Source organism: Phaethon aethereus (assembly GCF_964289735.1).
Source record: "Phaethon aethereus genome assembly, chromosome: Z".
NCBI lineage: Eukaryota > Metazoa > Chordata > Aves > Phaethontiformes > Phaethontidae > Phaethon > Phaethon aethereus.
In genome coordinates this window covers 81,787,294-81,812,207 of record NC_138577.1, presented here as the reverse complement: position 1 = coordinate 81,812,207, position 24,914 = coordinate 81,787,294, and the positions used below count along the sequence as shown (strand labels likewise).

At 38.8% G+C, this 24,914-nt stretch overlaps 1 protein-coding gene across 1 annotated transcript; it reads right to left on the bottom strand.

Annotated features, from left to right (window-relative positions):
* Positions 1–434: 434 nt before the first annotated feature.
* Positions 435–24,914, bottom strand: ZFYVE16 (zinc finger FYVE-type containing 16; the record flags this gene model as incomplete). Its single annotated transcript, XM_082012842.1, has 17 exons — positions 435–596; positions 1,456–1,620; positions 1,991–2,096; positions 2,949–3,111; positions 3,665–3,745; positions 6,389–6,539; positions 7,387–7,491; positions 10,223–10,305; positions 12,021–12,245; positions 12,862–13,017; positions 13,111–13,233; positions 13,762–14,134; positions 16,125–16,276; positions 17,121–17,297; positions 18,161–18,257; positions 22,500–24,655; positions 24,845–24,914. The coding sequence occupies 17 exons, from the start codon at positions 24,912–24,914 to the stop codon at positions 435–437; spliced, it is 4,545 nt and encodes a 1,514-aa protein (XP_081868968.1).

Sequence of the window (24,914 nt, the reverse complement as noted above, 5' to 3'; positions counted from 1 at the left end):
GAATCTCAAATGGCAAGAACACAGTTTTGTGCCAGCTTCTACTTCAGTGTTTAGCTCATTTGCACATGGAAAGCACATGCTGCAGAAGTTACATCTAACCATAGCAATTTTTAGTGAACACATTTATCTGAGGTTAGGAGGCAAGACAGTATGGCTTAGTTACACTACATATAGTAAACACTACAACTGTGTAAAGAGGTAACAAAACCTGCCCTCTTCTGCACCTGTATTAAGTGTAAACTTTCAGAACTTTAGGAAACATTACAAACTACAATTCTTTGTGGTTAAGTAACCAGAGACGATTTGAGGGCTTTAAAAAACAGTCTTAAAATCTATTAAAACGTAACAGGTTTAAAAAACTTTTTAGTGTTTGTAGGATTATAACTTTGGTGCTCAGATTTAGCAAATCAGTGTATTGCCTGTAATCAGCCTCATCAAAACAGATGTTCTATAATGAAAAATATTAATTCCATTTTCAATGGTAAACTTGCAGGATCTGACATTCCACCATGAATCACAGGAACCAGAGCACTGTCCAATTCATTCAGATAGTTCTGTGGGAGAAGGTGACCTCCAGATCCAGCTAAGTATTCAACCTAGAAGGAAGACACATTCAGGTCAATATTAGCACTTCTTGTATTAACAAGACAACACAGAAATGTAGTATCTTGGTAAAAGAGTATTTCAGCTGGCATGAAGTGACAAAATAACATTTGAACATTGGCAACTGGATAGGTTTTGAGATCAATCATAGCAGCTTTGGCTTGCCCTTGAGAAGCATGCAACATCCTCTGTGTCCCAGACTGCTTCAGTCCCATGTCCAAGAGTGATCTGATTATATCCTAGTATCACAGTTACTATTAGATTAATTTCAAAATATACTACTGAAAACTGAATTTTCAGGACTGTTATTTTCAGCTTCTCTGAAAAAAGATAATGAAGTGTAACACAGAACACATCCAGAGGCAAGGAATGGAACTGTTCAACAGTTTTATAACCTTTTGAGGGGCATCACATGCTGCATGGCCTTGCCTTCCCTCTCTTCTATCCTCAGCTGGGCAGACCTGTCCTCTCTGCTGTACAAATTTTGATGCAAATATCCCTTACTGAACTACGTTAGGGAGCAAAACCAGCAGAAAATGACAGACTTCAAGAAAAGCATCAGAAAATGAGCTCTATGATTCTCTAAATTGACTGACCTTGGAGGCAGATGAGTGCAAAAGAGAACTAGGGAAGGACTGATAGCTTACTGCAAGCAGCTACTGGGGAATTTGGGAAGAGTAAGTAAGTAGGACTATTCCTTGCAAGAAAAACTAGTCATTAAGACAGTTTCATCCTCAGTCTGGGTCTGGGGTAGGGCAAAAAACTACAAATATTCAGAAAGAGGTCCAAGGTCTCTAGAAGAAAGAGATTTCAGCTGAAATGGAGTGTCTACAATAGAACTTGAAAGATTACCATATCTGAGTCAATAGAAACTCTTAGGCCTATCTTATTCATCCCATTATTTTTCAGGGTTTTAAGGTGTGGGCAAAGAGCAGTACTGCAGGCAACAGCAATCTCCTTGGCAAACTGGTGAGGAATGGGACTGGACAGTTCATGGTCCTTTAGAAAATAGTATACCTGAAATTACAGAAGAGAGTAATGACAGTCAGCAGTCTGGTTGTATTACAAAGTAAGGAAAAGAGTAATTCAGTATACATATAATGCAGAACACAGCAAGCTATAATGCTTATTTGGTGGCAAAGTATTCTCGTATTTCATCTATTCAATCAAAACATTTGAGTGACAATGCTAACAGACTATTAGTCTTTTTTAGGGGAGAAAAATGAAAAGTGTATAAACTTAGAGCTATGGAGAACATTCTGCATATCAGTATGGCTGTACATCAAATAAGTTAGCTTCTTTAGTAGTATTACTTAGTATGGTCACTTTAGCACTTAACTACTCTAAAAAGTAGTAAAAAGGCTCAAGAACAATTGAATTTACTAACTTCGGTACACTTCATAACTTGTCCCTCTCTTTCCAAGTCTCTGCCTTGTGGTACTTTTTCAGTCTGAGATCCTTCCATTGATTTTCCATCGACTGGGCTTAAAACTCTATGGAAGAATTTATTAATAGATATAGTTAATAATTAATAATTAAAGTAACAGTTTATTATTTAGATTGAATAACTTGTATGAAATAATGTTTAGCCATTCTTAAAGGCTATTTAAACAGCTTTACAACAACAGGTAACACAGGATTTGCATCACAAAAACACAGATGGTACAAGAAGAAATATCCTAAATAGGGAACAAACAACACTTACTCAATAAAAACTGAATCTTACAGGTTTAAGAGGCTATAAACCATCTCAGTAAAGCCCCTGTTTGTCCTAATGGGTCAGAGAAGCCACAAAAAAAGTCATGCCAAGTCAAGCCTATGGCCTGAGAAACAGCTTAGGATGAAACAAGTTAACTAAAGTTTGAAGCTACACAAATAAGCATTCAAATCACATCAAATAAAGATGTCTGACATCTCTCTTCACTTTGTTGAATGCTGGGATTTCCAAGCAGTGAATGGCCAAGGGCAGTCCTATGTACTTCCAAGCTTCCACCTCACCTCCAGGCAAGGAAGCTTAAAGGCATTAACTGCATCCTCACATAAACTGATTACTGATTGATAGAGGACTTTCAAAGGAAACTGAGGGTTTACTAATCCTCATACATGACTAACACTTTTCCCGACAACATCCCGGGCAGAGAATACTGTATTAATTTTGGTAAACTACAGGCAAAATTGTTCTGTTAGTGACATCTAGAGGATTGCAGGTAGTTTACCTCAGGTTTTAGTTCAAGTACTTTCTTTCAATAAAAATATCATAGATTAATTTCAAGAAATTAAAGGTGGATATTTGAAAATCAGAAACAAGCATTCTCTAAGATGTTTTTCTTTGGTAATATAGTTACCCTTTGTTTGTTTTTTCTTCATTTTCTACCCAGCAAATATCTACATATTCTTTTATGTCTCCTGTATCCATTTTGCCACAAGTTATTTTGAAGTCCTTCTTGTCTCTTAATGCCTGACGTAGGCTTTCCATCGTTTCTGGTGTTATTTGTACCATTAGTCCGTCTAGAAGAAAACCAGTTAAAATTCCAACTTATCTGTAGAAAGACTAGCACAGCTTTTTAGTAGAATCTTGGTTTAAATTCTAGTGGGACCAAACCTCTCCTACAGCTTCTTCATAAATGTACATCAAATGGACTCCATCCCCCAACTACAGCATTAAATGTTACATGACAGAGGAAGTAATAAAAACCTTTCTCGTCAACAGACCCAAGACTAAAAGATCAACCTTAGACTAATCTTGGAAGTTTTTTGTATTTATGTGTCAATATAAGTATTTCATCAATACAGCAATGAAAATGGTTCCAGATACAGGCAGCTGTAAAGGAAAGACTTGCACTGACTAAAGCATAGAGTTAAAACTTGTTTTAAGATAAATGTGAACCAGCATGTATTTTTTATACAGTACTTGTTTGCAACAGGTGTTCTACAAAGTTAAAAATCCTGAAAAGAAAGAAGTTTATCTTCCCAAGGAATAAAAATCTTGCACAAGACTGCTGCTATTTTTAATTTATTTTTAAGTTCTCTTCATAAAAAACACACAGGACAAAATTCTTACCTTCAACTATACTGGATTTAGCTAAAAATCCTGAAGATGTTTTTAAGGCTCCATTAAACACCACAAAACTTGCACCTGTAACTAGAAAAAGTAGGAACAAAGCGAGTACCATTTCGTATCACTCAAGTTTGTCATTACTAACATTTAACTTGCATTCCCTTTTAAAAAGGCAGGCCAGAGAAGGTACTACTATACTGAAAATGCTAATAGAAATCCCTTACTGACAGGATGATACGAAACATGACTCTCTAAAGAGAAAATATTTTTTTCCAATCAGACCTTGGGAAAAAAAGACCAGCTTTGTTAACTTATTTTGTGAGTGCACACAGTATCCTTTTAAGATATTGGTGTCAAGCCAACACAGGCAAGCCAAAACATCCTCTGTATACAAAGAAAAGAGATCATTGAAGAGACAGTGGTGTAGGTTTTTTTTTCCCCCCATTTGTGTGTTTTTTTTCTTTAAAACAGACATGCCACTCAACTTCTGAACTTATTTACAGAAGATATGTGTCGAGGTTTAGCCCCAGCTGGCAACTACGCACCACGCAGCCGCTCGCTCACTCCCCCACGGTGGCACGGGGGAGAGAATTGGAAGAGTAAAAGTGAGGAAACTCATGGTTTGAGATAAAGACAGTTTAATAAGTAAAGCAAAAGCCGCGCACGCAAGCAAAGCAAAACAAGGAATTTGTTCACCACTCCCCATGGGCAGGCAGGTGTTCAGCCATCTCCAGGGAAGCAGGGCTCCGTCACGCGTAATGGTTTCTTGGGAAGACAGACGCCATAACTCCGAACGTCCCTCCACCCCTTCCCCCCTCTTTGTCCCCGCTTTATATACTGAGCATGACGTTATACGGTATGGAATATCTCTTTGGCCAGCCTGGGTCAGCTGTCCCAGCTGTGTCCCCTCCCAGCTTCCCGTGCACCCCCAGCCTGCTCGCTGCAGGCCAGCATGAGAAGCTGGACTGTCCTTGAGTACTTAGCAACAACTCAAAACATCAGCACCTTATCAACATTTTCTCATCCCAAATCCAAAACATAGCCTCACGCTAGCTTATATGAAGAAAATTAACTCTACCCTGGCTGAAACCAGGACAATATGCCTGAAGTTTAGAAAAACAACTGAAAGAAAAAGATGACTAAGTGAACTTCCATGCTACAAGCCTTCGCATACATTTATTAGTTACAAAGAGTGCTTCAAACAAAAACACACTAAGCATCTATGCTTAATGAAGCATGGAACATCATTTCCAGGGAGACCTTACTGCAGCCTTCCAGTACTTAAAGGGGGCCTGTAAGAAAGATCAGACAGACTTGTTAGCAGGGCCTGTTGTGACAGGGGAAGGGGTAATGGTTTTAAACTAAATGACAGCAGATTCAGACTAGATCTAAGGAAGAAAGTTTTCACAATGAAGGTGATGAAACCCTGGCCTGGGTTGCCCAGAGAGGTGGCAAATACCCCATCCCTGGAAACATTCCAGGTCAGGTTGGACAAGGCTCTGAGCAACCTGCTGTAGTTGAAGATGTCCCTGTTCACTGCCTTGAAAGGTCCCTTCCAACCCAAAGATTCTATGATTTCAAGAGTACACCAGAGATGGTAGGAGTACAGCCCTATCAATCTGGAATTCCCCCCAACCAAACAGCCTTGTAGAAAAGCATGACTGAGACACATGGCCATGCTGCACAGCTGTATTACTTTCAAAAGTTAAAGGCATCTCTGCACTGTTCTCTCTACAGGTGGTTCTAGGAGTTTGCTAGGTGTTGTATAGATGTACTCACTCTTACCATATTTCCATACACTCAATACTATTTGTTTACATATTTTCTTGGTTTCAGCCAGGATAAAGTTAATTTTTTTCACAGAAGCTAGTGTGAGGCTATGTTTTGGATTTGGGATAAGAAAAATGTTGATAAGGTGCTGATGTTTTGAGCTGTTGCTAAGTAGTCAAGGATAGTGCAGCTTCTTGTGCTTGCCTGCCAGCAAGAAGGCTGAGGGTGCACAGGGAGCTGGGAGGGGACACAGCCAGGACAGCTGACCCAGGCTGGCCAAAGAGGTATGCCCTACCATACAACGTCATGCCCAGTACATAAACTGGAGTTGGCCGAGGGGTGGGAATCGCTGCGGGGGGGCAGGAATCGCTGCTTGGGGACAGGCCGGGTGGTGAGCAATTGCTGTATTGGACATCACTTGTTCTTGTACATTCCTTTGTCAGTATTATTATTGTTGCTATCATTGTTGTTTCCTTCTCTCTTGCTTTACTATTAAACTGTTTTTATCTCAACCCACGAGGTTTTTTCCCCAATTCTCTCCCCCATCCCGCTGAGGGAGTGGGGAGTGAGCGAGCAGCTGCATGGTGCTTAGTTGCCGGCTGGGACTAAACCACAGCCCATATGTAAATATATTGCCCAATTCACACTAATAATAAATTTAGATTTTAAAATATGTAGAGAATCTGATTATGTCTGAAAACATAAGCTGTATTCAAAAATTCTGGAAACAAACAAACAAAAAGTATTAATTTCCATTTAATAGAGTATTTGTAAGGGTACCCAACTGTTGATATAAAATGAAAATTAAATGTTGCTGGTTAAATTACATTGCAGCTTGAACGCTGAACTTTGTCTCAACTTACTGGGAATATGTATTTTCCTTACAGCCTAAAAGGGAACTTACATTTCTGCTCTAGAAATGTGATTTTTCTCCACAAGCCAAACTAAACAGCTTACCTTTCCTAGGATGTCCAGTAGCACTGATTGCTTGTGTGTGATAGAGGCCATGCTTATTCTGCACACACACCAAGTGAGAATCTGCTTCAGTATTAAAACTTGCTCCGATACTAATTACATGTTCATTAGAAGAATTTATCACCTTCATTACCTGTCAATACAAAATTTGTCATTAAACTGACAAATATCTGTATGCAGCACTCATTTAAAATACATCAGAAAAATCCAGCGCTCAAAACAAATCCCAGGAATCATTCACTTAGCCAATTCCAGAGAATGTGAACACCACAATTTGCCATGACTAGCTGGAGGGACACTAAGCATGATCAAAAACCTTACTTCAGCAGAGGGATGAGTAAGTCTGCATATCTCTGGACAAAGCAGAATATCAGAGTTGTAGCGGTTTTGTTGGTCTTAAAGTTAAAATACACATTAAGCCTCACACAGTTTGGGGGTTTTTTTGTTTGTTAAAGTTGAAATAAACAAATTGTAATAAAACCTACACCAGCAAGACAGACTTTTTTTAAAAGTTCTAAGAAAAACACTGCCATCAGGAAATGTGTAAGAGGGATTCCTTGAAAATACATGCTGAAAGATTTTGTAGAAACTCCTGATTTTTCAGCATTTAACAGTTATCCTAAAGCTCAACTTCACTCATCATTATCCACCTTTCAACATATCCAGGAAGAAGGAAATGTGCGTCCAGATAATTTCATGCTCTCCTGCTCTCCCTATCACATGCTTATTCAGTTCAAAGTTCAGAGAGTCTACTGCACAGCAAATAATAGCAGCTCTCTAGGTTGCTCTGTTAAGTGGAGAATTCTCTTGAACTGCCTGGAAGCTGATTACAGAATAAAAACATCACAGTCTCTAAAAAAAGAGGAGAGAGGAGAGGGTGGTTCTTGAAGAGCACACGTTAAAGGTGTGACTGGTATTATATGAAAAATGAAGACTAAAGCAGTTTGGCTTAGACAGCTAATCAAGATGGTTTCACTCACCTCATTATACTTCCTTAGGGGTATTTTAATACAACTTCTACCCATTTCCACATGAACGAACAGGTTGTCTATGGTATGCAGAGTATACTGATAATTTCTAAGGTCCTATAACAGACAGGTTTTATGTTAGCAGTCAATTAAATACCATTTTCTTATCTTTAACAACAAATACTCCCTAGGTGAAGTACTTTACATACATCTCTAAAACTTCTAAAGAGTACTGACACTAAGGGAAGCTAAAGACTTAGTGATAACTTTTTTCCTGCCATGGTGTACGTTAAGGGTACCTTAACGAACATTCAAACAAATTTATAGCACTGACAAGGTAGCTGTAACTATTTACCAGGGGGTTATTTAGACTATGGCTAGTTTATGCACATTAGGATCTTACAGTGTTTTACATAACAAAATACTGCAACACCCTCCCTCTCTGACAGAAAAGCAAAGCATGGAAGACACCATCTAGATTAGTTTGTTTCCAGACTCACACCCTGTCTCCTACAGCTCTAACTTCTTGAGTTATAGCTTGAATACTGCACTGTTCCTTATACCTTTCTCTGACAGAAGTTACCATCCTTCATCTCAGCTACTTCAGCAGAATTTTCCTATTGTGTTTTATTCCAGAAGAACAACATTAGGTATAAAATTGTCTCATTTGCCTTTACCAACTCAGCTGAAGAAAAGTTAGAGAAGGCTCTTGCCACTGTCTGAGCCAGGTAATCAGCATCATCCTCAATCAGCACAGCTGTAGCAAGGAGGATATTTATGAACACATCTCATTGCATTGCAAGCTTCAACAGAGCTGGCACTGTTTTAGCAATATTAAGGATATACATCACAGGTGCCCTTCGCCTTCATCATTTACCACTACTTCAGTCACATGTGCGGTGCTAGATTTTATGTGATCTCTAATTAAGGATTTGCACCACATGTAGTTAAAAACATAACACCAAGAGAACATTTTGCTATCATCTTACAATGATTAAAACTCCTGCTGCATCAAAAGAGGTGGTCCTGCCAAGAAGCACGTATTCCCACTGCCTGCTTCAAGCTGACACTACAAACAGCAGTTTTGGAGAATCACAGTAACTCTAATCCAGCTGAAAATGAACTCCATAGAAGCCCCCTTCATCAGGAGCACAACATTAAGATTCCTCAAAGTCTGAAGATCCAGTTCCACACTGGTACAGGGACTTCACCAATCAGGCAAGGAGCTGGCTCATGGAATTAAAGTATAAGTTTCCTCCATTCTTCAGATGGTGCAACTCCTCTGATTGATTCCGTATGTAATGACATGGACATCAACAGTAGCAAAAAGGCCAAGTGCTGGGTCATGCACTTGGGTCATACCAACCCCACGCAGTGCTACAGGCTTGAGGAGGAGTGGCTGGAGAGCTGCCTGGTGGAAAAGGACCTGGGGGTGCTGGTTGACAGCTGGTTGAACACGAGCCAGCAGTGTGCCCAGGTGGCAAAGGCGGCCAACAGCATCCTGGCCTGTATCAGAAATAGTGTGGCCAGCAGGAGCAGGGAAGTGATTGTGCTCCTGTACTCAGCACTGGTGAGGCCACACCTCAAATCCTGTGTTCAGTTTTGGGCCTCTCCCTACAAGAAGGATGTTGAGGTGCTGGAGTGTGTCCAGAGAAGGGCAACGAAGCTGGTGAGGGGTCTGGAGCACAAGTCTTATGAGGAGCGGCTGAGGGAACTGGGGGTGTTCAGTCTGGAGAAGAGGAGGCTGAGGGGAAACCTTATTGCTCTCTACAACTACCTGAAATGGGGTTGTGGTGAGGAGAGTGTTGCTCTCTTCTCCCAAGTAACTAGCAATAGAACGAGAGGAAATGGCCTCAGGTTGTGCCAGGGGAGGTTTACACTAGATATTAGGGAAAATTTCTTCACCAAAAGAGTGGTCAAGCATTGGAACAGGCTGCCCAAGGAAGTGGTGGAGTCACCATCACTGGAAGCGTTCAAAAAACGTGTGGATGTGGCACTTTGGGGCATGGTTTAGTGGGCATGGGTGTGCTGGATGAGCGGTTGGACTTGATGATCTTAAAGGTCTTTTCTAACCTTAATGATTCTGTGAAAAAGCAAAGAACAGCCAAAGACTGCAGTTTCATCTCAGCTGTAACAGCGTCTAGACTCTTAAGAGAGGGTTTAGTGATCACCTAAATAATACGTGCAATTGTCTCCACATTACAGCATTTTTCATCACAATATTACAGATTAAGTTCTATCTACGCATTAGAAAAAGGTTACTGGTCAGGAATATATGCTTATGGAAGTTTAAAACAAATTATTTGAGTAACAGAGGAAAAACTTGCTCAGGGAATGGCATAAATTCTAGGCTTGACTTACTCTGATGATTTTGCCAAAACCTAAAGTTCTTCATGTAAGGGAGTCAGACTGGTTAATCGTGGTAATGTTATGTTTGCGTGGCAAAGTAATTAATGTAAGAGTTAGACCACAGCATCTGCCTGTCAACTCTTCAGATTCAAAAAATGTTGAAGACAAGACTAGATTCCTGCAGTACACCAATGCTTGGAAGAGAAAAAAATGCAACTGAACAATGATTACTACCAGCTTCAATGTAAATGTTAACATTTTTTTCATTCATTTAAAGCCATTTCTTACTACCAGAACTAATGTGTAACAATATAACATGAAAGATAGCTTTCCTAAATCATGTATAAATACTCTTTGCTAAGAAAGTTTCAAGTCAGGTATGAAGAAGAAAAATATTAGCCCTTTGCAAAAAACAACTCTTTCAAGAATCAGAGTTTTGAGGACATTTTATATGATCTAAATTACAATGGGATGGGAAGAGAATAAAACATTTACTCACAACAAGTAGATTCATAATTGTATGTCCTATCTCTCCAAAGAGTGGCTTCCGGTGCCTGAAACTTACTAAAGGAGCTGGATATGCTAAAGGTGGGGGAAGAGAAAAAGGGTCATATTTACCTATAAACAACTGTTAAGACTTGCTAATCAAGTATTTATTTTTATTTGCAGCTATAGCTTATGTTTCATAATCTCAGTATCTGACCAGTAAAGGAACTAGAGCCCTGTCTGATTCTCTGTTACAGATTGTCCTTCAGTACACTGCATGGTTTCCCCACCCACAGTTAAACCCTACTGCAATGTCACTGCATGGAGTCACTCTCCTAGTGGCAGTAATTTTGTGGCAGAGACTCATTGCTGCTTTCATATACTTTGTCAGCTATGTTTCTTGCAGTAGGTGATCTGGACAAACATCCTGGGTTCAGTCTTTGGGTCACCAGCTGTGGGAGGGGTTGTGAGGCTTATTAGTTGCTTCAGTAAGAATACCATACAGGTTAACATCTGCTTTTACATTAATGCTGTAATACAAAGTGAAGTACCACTCAGTACTGATAAGCAAGAGAGAGTGAATTATGCTGTTCACACATGCTTTAAAGTCCCATGACTGCAATGGGAAACAGATGCAGATGGAAATTAGCGAAGACAATGAGATGTAGGAGACTATGAACCACAATGTGAAGCCATTTGAAAACAAAACAAGTAGCATAGCAAAGTAAGGACTGTGAGGTCAAAGACACAAAATTGTTAAGGGAGGAAAAAAAAAAAAGACAAGAATGACAAAGAAGTTATCACCATTGTCAACACATGGACAGAAGCCTGGCCAGTAGAAATCTGCTATTGACTCAAGAAATCCATGAACAAGCGAGTGATACACATTTATGGACATGCAGCTTCTAGAATGGTAGGCTTATTTATCAAAAATGCATTCAGGTCAGGAAAGTTGTGTATGATAAATTTTTTAAATACAGCCCACTTAAGGAACTCCTGCATGCTGCACTTTATCTGAACTACTGCTCTCTAAATCATAAGCAGCAATGTAACAGAAAACAAAACAGCACCTGTGTCGCAAAATTAAATGTCTGCATTATTCAAGGAAGTACACAAGCAACTCTAGAAGGCGTTTAGGACAGTATCTACTTTCAGGTCTTGCTCAAGCTAGCTTTACCTGATCTTCAAGGCAAAAGGACCCTGCCGTAAACACTTTCCTTTGGTAAGCCTAGAGCAGAGTCCACATAAATCTCATTGGAAGAGCAGAAAATGCTCACATCAGCCTGCAACAGACTGTGGAAGCCGGTTCCCACATGGAGGTTGTGTGATTGCACATTTACATGCTCTCCATCCACCTCACTTTGAAAGAATGCCTCCTGCATTTTTACAGGCCTAGAGATTTCAAATGTAATGATAACTTACTAATTAATACAAGTAATTAATACCTTTATGCATTTTATGAAGCAGTAATGTTTTGCCAATATAGTCAATTTGAGTAATTTAATTCATTGTGAACTTCACTTCAAACCCTTCTCCTATGACAACAGAAGTCAAGCATTTTGATAGTTTACTACTACCAGTTTTCGTTTCTTAGCCTTCTCTAAGAGAAAAAAAAAAGAAGTCGTGCAGCACAATGTGAATTCCCAAGTTTCTCAATAGGTGGCTTCCCACATATGAAACTTCTGTCTTACACAAGTGTAATATAAAATACTGAAAAGATGATTTTAAATAATATTTTCCTTGTCTAAAAAACTTGTATCTTCCAAAGGGAATTTTATATTTACACTGCTATTAAAAGTGTTAAAACTTACCCTCATATTCTGCTCCCAGTCTCAACATTAAACGGATTGGAAAAACTTTTGCCCAGGGTATTTCCAGCTTATGGATGAGAATGCCACAAAGAAAGGGGTTATCTGGTAGAATTTGATCATCAAGCTTCTGAAAAGTTGGTGAAACAAACAGGAATCCTCCATGCTCTTTGTTACTGAGAAAGTTTTCAGTAAAAGTAATGTTTTCCATGTTTCTTATTAACCTTCCTGTAGAAAGAGGGACAGACAGTCTTTGCATATCTGGAGAACTAACACCTTCGTGTCAAGAAAACTACTCTAACCCATGGTCTCCTACAGACTTGTAAGCCATACGGTGTATCTCACATCTTCCTGAAAGTCTGGTAGACATCTAAACCCATAGACCAAGTGCTCTGTATTTATTAACTAAATGAACTAGAATATGAAACAAGTTTTTACCAAAAAAACAAAAACCCTGAAGTGCATAATGTTCTAGCATACAACAATTGATGAACTTTGATTAACAAACCTCAAATATTTATATACATAGGAGTATTGTACTTCTACAAATGAAGTTCCAGATGTCCTAAACTCAACGACTTATAGCCAGAATCTCCAACACGACTGAAGAACAAGAAAAAACCCTGCAAATAGGATGTTTACAGAAGCATGTGAAACAAAGAAACTTAATTTTTTTCCTTTCTGTTGTTTATTTAGAACCCAAGGCTAAGATTGCAAGGTTTTTCAGCAAAATCATTAGATACCTACAAATACTTTAAGAAGAATTACATGTCAACTTCCAGCTTTGAAGATCAGCAAGAAGATTATTATAAAGTAAAAAAGTTAAGACATTAAAATTACATACCTTTCATTGCATCCTTATAGATATCAATAAATAATCTGAATATTTCACTGGGAAAAATCTCTTCATCTGGCAAGCACTGCAACAGAATGATGATTTCTGCCTGGCCCAAACCATGTAGTCCATTTGTTGAAAAGTACCAGCACTTTTCTGAAGAATCTTTAATTAAAAAGATAGATACTACAGTAGAGTTGTTTCACAGTCAGAAAAAGAAAGCTGGATTTAATGGAAAAGAAAATGCACACTACTTACAAGTTATTAGCTTGACATTTACAAGCAAGTTTGCATTTAGGATAAAAGTTAATGGATTAGGACCTCCTTCCACAAGAAGTAAGGTGACATGTTGACGAGATGGATGTTCTTCCACTGGAGGATCTAAATAAATTTAACACCCAATTTAGTTCAACATGACAGCCAACTACCTAAAACATGAATTACACACCACAGCACACGAAAGACTGTCCCATCCTCCTATCTCAAGAGGGTGGTAATTATTCTCAAACTTAGAATAGCTGTAGATCAACCAATTAATAGCTTACCCCAAGATTCAAGTAATGTATAAAAATACAGCAGTTAACTTGTAACAAAGATACAAACTAGGGATACCATTCATTTGGTAATTACTCTCTAATTTTGTATGCTGTCTCCTCATCCATATACTGGTACTGTTAGTTACCATCAATGAGCACAGTCACTACTACAATGCATTTAAGTGATGAAGTATTCGTTTCATAACATATTGATCTTGTTAATAATGAGCATTCATTTATCCAACAACCCAATGTGCACCAAATAAATGACAGATTAGAACTGTATTAAAATAGAAGTTATATACACACACAAGTTCATATTTAGAAAGCTTGCATCAGGTGATTAAATATTAACAATTTTCTCAAATTTTACCTTCTCCTTTTTCATTCACTGCAAGCAAGAGTGGCGGCAGTTTATCATCATCAGGAACAAGGCTGGTCTCTCTATGAACATAGTTTTCAACCCCACATAGTGCTCTGTAACTTGAAGGACTCACAGGCATATCACTTGTAGTCTGATCAACTGAACTGGAACTAATCTTCTCAGCTTCTGCAGTAGGAGAATGCTCTTTATTTTCTGCAGTTAGAGATTTGTAACTATGTACCACCTCACTCTGGCCTGGAACAGCCTGCTGTGCATCATCTGATGAAACAGCAGGACATAATTCCTCCATTCCTGTAACAATTTCCTCCTTAGGTTTTGGATTTACACCGGTTAACATCTCATCTTCCTCTGGGTTTGCAGCCTATGAAGAAGAAAAAAAGTGTACACTCTTGTCTCACAACAAACTAAACTTTCATTACTAACATTCTAGAAGCAAAAAGAAAGAAATTTATCACAAATACTGAGAACGCATTTTCTCTAAATAAGATGACGGACACCAAATCCCTCCTGGATCTTTCTTTCCCCCACTTCCCATTTTCAGTAGATGAAGATACATCAATTTGTTCAACAACACAAAAATCATATCAGAGCGCTGCAGATTAGTCGTTTTAGCATACAACAGTCAGATGTAACACAACCAAGAATAAACCAAGTACCCCTTCAGGAATCTGTTTAGTATTACTGTTTCCCCACTCATAGCTACTGAATATTGTCATCATTGTAATCTGCCATCACTGGGATCAGCAGTTTAGCACTGCAAGTGTATTACTACTTCTACATGATGTACTAATAGCCGAGTCTAGCATTTTACAGCCTGATTCATTCCTAGTTTGGAGTCAAACTGCTCCGCCAGTGAAATGGATATGACAAGCTATGAGCATAGGCACATTAGGATATCAGCTGTCATAAAACCCCAAACAAATTATAAGGTGTGCTGTTGTCTTTGAAATTTGTTAGACTTGCATCCTATCTCAACAGGGAAGGCTTTGCATTGCAACAAGAAAAAAAAACCTAACAACTTTATGCTTGCCCTGTACCAGTTCTCCTGGTATGCCATCAGCTTCCTGCAAATCCTGTGTTTAGACAATACACGTCAGAAAGAAAAAAAAGACACGAACCCCCAAAATAACACCACCACCCCACACACAGACAAAAAATTACTAAATTGGTCTTTAATCAACTTCTTCCTCAAGAATTTGCCTGCTGGTGATTCCTGTCATTTTGTACTTCTGACCTTAACAGTATCCTGTGGCAGTATGTTTAGGATTCTGTGTTACCTAGTAAAGTACATCCTTTGGTTTGGAGATGCAGTATGATGGTTTTGTTTGAGCTTATAAAGCTGCATACAAGAGCCATCAGCTAATTGTTTCCTACTCACTTTGTCCATGCTGCTTTTAATTTTAGACATTGCTTATCTTTGCAAGTGAAAATATCCTACTCTTTCCCCAAAATGGAAGACAGGCTATGCCTTTTGATTACTGCAACTTACTGGAGTTTTTCCTTGTTCAAGTGAAGTCACATTTACTGTTATCCACTCTTCATGAATTAAGGCAGATTTACACGCTATACACCTGGTAACTGTTCAGATCATCCATATACAAATAACAACAACCTGGTCTGGTCCTTAGCTTTACTAACTTGTTTTAAAAACTCCTAAAACCTGTTAGAATCATAGAATTTATGTTATCACTTGAGGCATTGTTTCAGAGCTATGTTTTATTTTAAAAAGGCTCCATCTAAGGAATCTCTCCAAATCTCTACAAAGCAAACTTAGACCACTTCTTTGGACTTTTCCTGTCAAGTACAACTAGTTCAACACTGTGAATATGATCTATTATAAAAAAAGTCAGTCCTCCTCTCAGTTCAAAATTAGGTCACATTAGAAGCAATATATAGATTTTGCTGTGTCCTATAACATAGTATTCTAGGGCATTAAGCAGCTTCTGGTTAGTCTAATCTAACAGACAAACTATAGCAAGCCACTGGGGAAAAAACGCACAAACTTCTACTATAAGCATGTTGTTAATGACAGGTTTCAGAACTATGGCTGAGGTCACCTTCATAAAAGTAGTTAATCAAAGGCTGTCTAGAAAAAAAAAATCTGTTTTGGAAAATTTTCTGCCATTTTTAAAGTTCACATACACCCCAAAGCAATCATGGTTTCCTTTGAAGTATGGTCTACAAAATATGTCAATCCAACTTCACAGCCACCCCAAAAAAATAATAAAATATTGGCTCAGATTCCAAAAGCTGTGAATAAAGAGTTGTATTATGGCATGTAAGGGTATCAGTATCAAGCAAAGGTACTTCAAGAGGTAATTCATGCACTACACACACTTCTTAATTCATACCATATGCATCTCCGGCAAGTCAGGGTTTACTGGACTTAAGTCCTGCGACAACCTCTTTGTTCCTGATGAAAGTTGTCTTGTATCTGCCACTTCACCATTTGGCAAAATACCATCTGCAAACCAAACTCTCCTCTGTTCTTTGGGGCACAGCCCTAGGACAGGTTAAGAAAACAACATTGACTTCATATTATGGTACTGTTCTAATAGCTGAAAGGGATTATAATAGCCCCTCCTCCCCTCATATATGTAGAGAATCTGTTTACTGGAACCAAGCACAGGTAGACAGTTTGACATCAGCCAGTCTCCAGTAAGGCAAATACATGCAAAAAAAAATCTCATACTTGCAGAGGAAACTGCCATGCTATAGTTAAATCTATCAGTTCCTGTATGAGGAAGGCTATTTCCTCCATCATCCCTCTGTAGTAAGATAAGAATGAAGTGCATATCACAACTGAAAAATGAAATACACTCTAAAACAGTTAGCTTATCACTTTAAAAATTCATTGTCGTTGAAGGTCAGACATTCAGTACAAGTGGAACAAAGACACTAATCATTCTTATTTACACAGAGAATGAACCCCTGCTGCTCTCTAGAAACTTCTCCCTAAACAACCACTTTTTGTTTTTACTGCAAGACTGGCAGTCATAGCACAAGCCAAAGTTCTCCTAAGCTATACAAAAATGATTAAAATAGTATCTGCACAAAAAAATTATAAACAAAGAGGACAATGAAAAAGTGACATCCATATTTTTTAAGTGGATACTTAAGACAGACTTGGTCAAGCTCATACATGGCATCAAGGCTGGGAATAAAAAAAAACACCAAAAACTTTCCAGTGTCCCAGTTCAGAGTATCCATTTCCCACCAAAAAAAAAAAAAAAAAAAAAAAATCACTACACCAAGTACGTATCCATGATGTGTTAAACAACTCTTTCCAAAGAGATCCTGAAAGTCTTAGATATATTGTACTATATTTAGCATACCTTCAAGCATACCTTCAATACCAGGTTGTTTAAGTACTGATATAGGTAACAAAGCAGAAGATGAAGGAGAGCTAGCACCACCAGCTATCTGGGCTTCCTCCAAAGGTGGAACACCAGAAAAACACTCAGAGGAGATACTGGAGTTTGGGACAGGACCAGTTGGACTCATCATCCTTTCAAATGCCTGTGCTAAAAAAAAAAAATGTAGTTGGTTTTTTAAGATCTCACAACTGATTAAATTTCATTTGCAGTGCAGTATTATGGGTGGTTTTTTTGCAAGGGCAGTGAACAGTTTGCGAGCTAGTTAAGAAAAATGAACACTCAAGCTATTGTACAGAAGAAAACTTAGGTTTCTTGATCTTCTACCTGCACATTAGCCTAATTTGTTCCTAACATAGAAACAGACCTCCTTGTACATCTTGCTACTGTTGCAGTGACTACATTGAACCATATGATCCCGGCATCTTGGTGCAAATACATATATCACATTTTTTATTATTAAAAATCTGGTACGTTTTCAACTTGTTATTCAAATATTAATAATCAGGACCTATTTTTTTTCCCCTGATGTTTCCATAAGCATCCGTCCTTAGCTCCCAGTTAAGAAAAGGTTAATAGTAGTACAGTAATTGAATCATAAGATAAGCGGCTTGTAAAAATATCAGGACAGACAGGTACACAAAACACACAAATAATATGTGAGAACAAGCAGGGGTATGGCCTTTAAACACACAGAAGGCTACTGTGGACGGAGGATCACTTTTGCTAGACCTCTGCCACTGATAACCCAACAGTATGTGTTTAGTTCTATGGAGTTCAAACCTACTTTTTTTTTTTATAAAAAAACAACCAGCTTGCTACTCAAAGTTTAAAATAAGAACTGAAATCCAAGTAAGAAGTACAATTATTCTCTTCTACCCTCCATCTCAGAAATAGGAAAACATACGCCAACTAAAGTAATGAATCTCCCCAAAAAGAACAAAGGTTAAAGAGATGTTAGCTGTACCTATTCTTCTTTAATGATTACTAGAATTACTAAAAAAAATGTTTACCTCTATTAATATCATCGTAACAGCCAGTACAGACTCTTGCTTCCTTCTCCATGTATTGTAGTTTGCATTTTCGCTTGCAGCAGCCACCACAAAAAACCTGAATTAGAAAAAGACTGAGTTAAATATTATAGACAAAATCCCAGTATTTCCTGGATTAAATTCCTATTATTATTTACTCCTTTTACTAAAACAGATTACATTATATAAAGCATGCGTACACATTTTTGGAAGTAGGGAAGGAGAAAAGGAGCTTTAGCATATGTAACTGACAATACATTCCTGTTTGTGGAGAAGGGAAAGTACCTGACTAAAATGGCTTTTACTGCATCCAGCTCTGGGGCCCCCAGCACAAGGAAGACATGGACCTGTTGGAGCGGGTCCAGAGGAGGGCCACAAAAAAGGACAGAGGGACTGAGGACAGGCTGAGAGAGCTGGCACTACTCAGCCTGGAGAAGAGAAGGCTCCAGAGAGACATTACTGAGGCCTTTCAATATATAAAATATACAAGATATGATAAGAGTGTCTTGTAAGAAAGATGGCAAGACACTTTCTACCAGGGCCTGTAGTGACAGGACAAGGGGTAACGATATTAATCTGAAAGAAGATAGATTTAGACTAGATCTAAGGAAGCAATTTTTCACCAGGAGGGTGGTGAAACACGGGCACAGGTTGCCCAGAGAGGTGGCAGATATCCCATCCCTGGGAACATTCCAGGTCAGGTTGGATGGGGCTCTAAGCAACCTGATCTAGTTGAAGATGTCCCTGCTCTTTGCAGGGGTGTTGGACCAGATGACCTTTAAAGGTCCCTTCCAAACCAAACCATGCTATGATGCTAGGATTAAGAATCTCAAAAGCTCCACAACAACTACACAGTCTCACAAGTCTGCTTGTGATCAGGCATTCTTCCTATCCTGTTCCCTGGAACTGCACTGCAACCTTCCCATACCATAGGCTTTTGAAATTTGTCAGGTATTTCTGTTGGACCAAAGCAATCCTTAGATGTCTTACAAACCAACCTTCCACACATGGCCAGGAACACTCACATTACACAGCAAAGCACTCAACTCTTGCCAATATTCTCCCAGATTCAGCTATGAAACAGACCAGCATCTAAAATTTCTTGTTGTGAGCAGATCTAATCACATAAGGCAGGGTGCCCACAAAAGTGCATCTTTTAAAGTCTTTTTAAAAATCACAGCTGGAAGCAGCTGGTATACAATTGCACTGCTATTAGAAAACTCTTCCATGAAGTACACTTGTTTATTCTAAACCCTCTGCAGCCTAATACTCAAGCCTGTATCTTCATCTCACATGAAGAAACCTTCAGAAAAAAACCCCAAGAAACCACAATATGTACAACAAACAGCAGGAGCAAGGAGGACACAAGTGATACTACATTACAATTCTTACCTGGAGTGATGGAAAGAATTCCAGGTTGCACCACCTATTCCCAAATTCACTCCTACTTCTGTTAATCCCATAACTATTTTACATTAAACAGTGATAGGAAGAAGGACTGAACCCCAGAATTGGGTCAGATTTGCTCTACTGCTTTAGTATTATGATTATTTATTATTAAAGATAACTGTTGCAATCTCCCATTAGGATTCCAGTAATGTTTAAAACGATCTAGTTTCCTATCAGCAAATAGTCATTCCTTATCCACTGATCTTGCAGCACTGTGCAAGTCTCTCCGTAATAAGCATTACCAATTTGTCACAGAATTCCAAGCTCCCTCTTCTACCTCATGGACAACTATCTAAGCCAGAGCTCGCTGATTCCCAAGCTATTTACAAACACTGCCTCAGGAACTCTGTTGGTTAAGTAGGCTCCCCAACTCTGTCAAAAAGAATAAGCATAGTTTCCTTCATGTTAGTAGCTCCCTTCAGCAAAGTATTTTAAAAGCTTTAGAAAGACTGCTTTGAAAGAACAGCATGTGGTCTTTTACTCCAACAGGAGATACATCCTGTCTATTTTTAAGCAGAGATGGGGAAAAAAGTGCATCTCTTTAGCCTGAACTGCACAATCCCATTCAAATAATTATGTCTCTAGTACAGCTGTTTTCTGCAAGAGTTCCCATAAACATGTGCTGCTTTTCTCACTTTTCCCTTATATTCTTTCAAGTGTGAAGTGCAAGTTTTCAAAAAAAATTAGAAAAAAATAGGTTATTGCAAGTGAACTCCTTTAAGTAGGAAAAGTCACTGTAAAATCAGTAATGCTTGATTGGTGCAATATGGGCTCAAAAAGAAACTACTCCAATTGCTTCTGCATTAGTGTCACAGGTAATTTACCTCAATTGAAAATGCACATGCTCAGTAAAGATGTTAAGAATATAACTGGTGAAGATTAATTGCTAATCAGTTACAATCCACCTTAGGGCTTCAAATGCTAAGCAGTATAATCCTTTGCAATTGCTATTCTCCTCTTACACTTGGTGCCACTGGGCCCCACAACAGAGGAGGCAGCTTAATCCTAATGCAGAGGAGACATGAGGTGAAGACAAACTAAGGGACAGGCAATGTAACAGGGGAAAGGAGATGAAGATGAGGCTGCTGAGCAGAGAAATTGATTCTGGTTGAGCTAGAAGTGTGCCACAAGAAGAGACAAATGTCTAAACAAACAGCAAAGTTGTTTCACCTCACATGTGCTGCAGACAGGAGAGAAAGCAGGAACCTCTAACTCCACACTTCCCTCCAGCACAGAAGCCAGAATTCACAACTCTTGCCACTTTCACTGATAAAAAAAAGCTGGAGGACCAAATGAAGACTATAAAATTGTCTTCCAGAATAGTCCACAGATGACAACTGTGAATTCCTGCCAGTTCTCCTTATGTCCAAGTGGCTGAAAACACAACCACCCACAACATGTCCACAAGGAATGTGCTTGTGGGCTTTTGGTTTTGGTTTTCTTTTTAAAGACAAAAGGTTACTATTAAAAACAAAGTCTTACAAGGCAGAAAGTTAAGCTGCTGCCCATTCAGAAAAGCTATGACAAAGTTACAACTGCATCACACTCCAGTATCTGTAAAGTTTAGCTGATCTATACTGCCTTCACTTATCCTCCCAACAAACATGCATTGTGATGCTCCCTCTAATTACACTATTCTTCAGCCAAAAGTCCCTGCTAACACACCAGATTACAACCATCAGCTGTTACTGTTGCTAAACAGAACTGTGTAGTGAAGGGTGCTTTTATCCCCATCTCTAGACAAGGTGCAAGAAATTTCACCACGAATGTAAATGGGAACTTGAAGTCAAGTCAGTTTTATGACTAAAACAAAAACCACTGAAGAACTGTGTTTTAAACTGTTACAAAACTTCAACGGGATATTCTGCCAAGTGACTAAGTTCAATGACATCTAGGTTGTCATAATGAGTTCTTCATTTTCTTGGCACTCAAATTCAGACCTACATTTCAATCCACACTTACTGCAGTTAAGTAAACAGGTTATGCTTTGAATAAACACTGCTAGAAGAGGCATTCTGGGAAAAAATTACCAAGCCTCTCCAGATGCCTCTCAACACTGCAGATGCAAAAAGTTAGGAAGCACGAACACTAGTCTTTGCTGTAACTCCTCCTCCATAAAGCTTACAGAGGAACACTGAAAAGTAAGTTCATTAGTATTGTTAGAATTTCCATTCACACACTAGTACAAGTGTAAGCCATAGTAGCTCACAAGGGAATTCTGGATTAAGGATAAGCTTTGACATTATTTGCTCACCGCAGAAGACCAGAGGCTGAAAAAAGTTTTACAGATTACTTGCTCAGTTGGTGAGTACCATTCACCCCACAAAAGTAGCATACTTTCCCCCTGAGATGACTCCTCTGGAAAATTATACATCTAATCATACAGGAGGACAATTCAGGCTATAAATCCATTACATTGGTACTGCTGTTACAGCTCCTGAAAGAATGCAATCCTTCCGGATTCATGGACAGTGTTTTACAGCTAGTATAACCACGTACCTGAATTACTATCATGATCACCACCTCAATTTTTTTAAGCTTAAAAGCCAAATAAAAAGCTGATTCACTATGACTACTATGAAGTCTCATCTTCCTTCTTCTATGCAAAACACATTAGCCTAGCCAGCAATGGAAGAGAAAATAAGAACATTCTCTGTACTTGTAATTATTTTCACAAAAAAGGTCATACATTTCTTAATATCAGCCTTTTCCAACAGTCTAACTTTCTGTGAAAGAAAAACAATTTTAAAAACCCCAAAACTTTAAGCCTAGAAAAATTTCTGTCAGTATTCTTTTTCTTCTGTATTTTTGTTATCCGTAGATCAGAATTGACTTGCTTTCAGTAACACAGGACCCCTCTCCAATAACTTACCTTTCCGCACGCACGACAGTGGTGTCGTCTTTTTGTAAACGTGAACTTGATTTGGCAGTTCATGCAGTTGGGTGCCTCTGAATCAGGAACCCACAACGGTTGTTTCCATGAGAGAGCTGCAGGTATCTTAAGTGATTCTACATTTTCAGATGTTTTATCTCCTCCAGCTTCAGAGCTGCTTTCTCCACAGTGCGGAGGTTCAGAATTTTTACCAACACTTACGCTGGTGCCTGAGAGGGGAGCTTCTGGAGTAACAGTACTTGCTTCCTGGTTTTGTGTCTCAAGTACATCTGTTCTATTCAGTCGTCTCTGACCAACAGCTCCTTGGGAAAGGCCAAGGAATTGCTTTGGTCTTGCACCTTCAGTACAAACACTAGAAACTAGTGCTTCACTACCACTCTCAGTCATGTCTGTTGCAGATTCTGATTCATTGTCAGTAAGAGATACTTTAACATCACTATTAATGCTAGTTCTCTCCTCCAGTTTTGCTTGCATATGTTCTTCAGTGACCTCTGTGAGATCCAGGTTGTTCACATTTGTTAAATCCCCTTCATCTGCATCAGCTTCTGTTAAATTACTATCATTGTCTGAAGACTTCAACACATTGGACTGAAGACTTTGTCCATACAAGAAATCATCAAGCTCAGCATCGCTTATTAGAGTATGACTTTCAATAACATTCTCCTCAATGGTGAAGTCAGCCATAACTGGGCTCATACTTTCATTGTAGTAAGAGTCTATACCAACACCATATGGCTCAACTTTGTATTCTAGAAAAGCAGAAGTAAAAGCTTTGATTTGCTGACAATCACTGTCATCAATTACATTCTCAGTATCATACTTCTCTCCATCTGTACTTTCTTCCACAATACTTTCATTGATTTTAGCTATATATCCTTGCTGTTCATGCAAGTCAGTGTTTTCACAGGGTTCCCTACCAGAGAGATCAGTTTTGGACTTTCCAGCATGAACAGTTACAATATCACTAATAACCTCTGCCATTTCGTTTTGAGGTAGAGGACTAACTTTTTCTTCTGTTACAACTAATGAACCACATATAGATACAGGAAGTGGAAGACATGACAGTGAGGTCTGGACATCCTCAACTGAAATACAGGAAGTGGAAACACTGTTTAGTATTTCATTGCTATTAAGTTCTTCACTACCTACATTCTCTTCTGTGATTTTCTTTTCCAATTCTACTTTAGCTCCTATTTGACATGAGGAGCCTGGTAAAACACAATTTCCAGGTAATGCTGCATGGCTTTTGTGCAGCTGAGGCCTCTTTGGCAGATCTGAAGGCATGGATTCTACATGACTTTCATCCTTTGAGTCTATCTTTTCTATGGCATTTCTTCCATTCATCTCTCTGTTTACTGCAGAGCATGCACCTTCATTTTGCGGTTCACATGGCAATTTCTCGTATACTTTCTCGTCTTTGGGACCATACGCGTTTGAATTCTGTGACATTACAGGGACACATGCAGTATTAAGGTGAGCAGTTTGTTCAAGCTGATCAAATACTTCATTGCACTTTACAGATTCTGCCCTGTGGTGATCATCACATGGATCCGAGATCTTTGTTGTAGCACAACTGTCTGATTTTAAAGCTAAATTAAGCTCCTCTGTTTTAACATGTCCTGAATCTTGTTGCATTGATCTCCCATCACTCTGTTTTGTGCTTGAAACACCACTGCAACCAGCTGCTGACACACAAGTAGGAACAGGTATGCAAGATATGCCAAAGTCAATCAAACCTTCACTGTAACACAAATCATCTGTCTGCAACTTTTGAGCATCTTCATGAGTAGCCACTGAATGGATTAAGTTACCTGTGTCGTTAACAAGATCACACACAGGTATACTACACCTTCCTAGGTTTGAAGACTGAATTTCATTTAAGGAATTACTGTCCACAGTGGACAAAAGATCAGGTCCAGCAACGCTCTTCTCATTTTGTGGTGAGTAACTCAGAAGCGCTCCACTTGTTGCACTGTGGCTAGCTAGAGAGATTGCTTCTGATGAAGCACAATTGTTTGCATCCTCTTGTAGTTTTGGTGTTGGGTATACATGTTGTAAGCAACCCAGAACCGCAGAAAGTGAATCGTGTTTTGACTCATATGGATTTTGAGGTGTTCTGTAGCAGTCATATTCATCTATTTTAAGGAAAAAGAGATCAAAAGCAAAGTTTATAGAACTCCTCTCTTTCCATAGTGCGCTCCCTCTAAATCCCATCTATTCATCAATACAAGCTTTTATTTAGCATACGTTTCTTTCAAATTCCACAGTAATAGTCATCTAACCAATATTATTACACTGGAGAACAAGGCAGTGCAGAAACTAACCTGTATTCTGTTCAAATTCATCAAGTAGTTTGTCCAAGTCACAGACTGCAGCTTTAAAGTAACTGTCCAT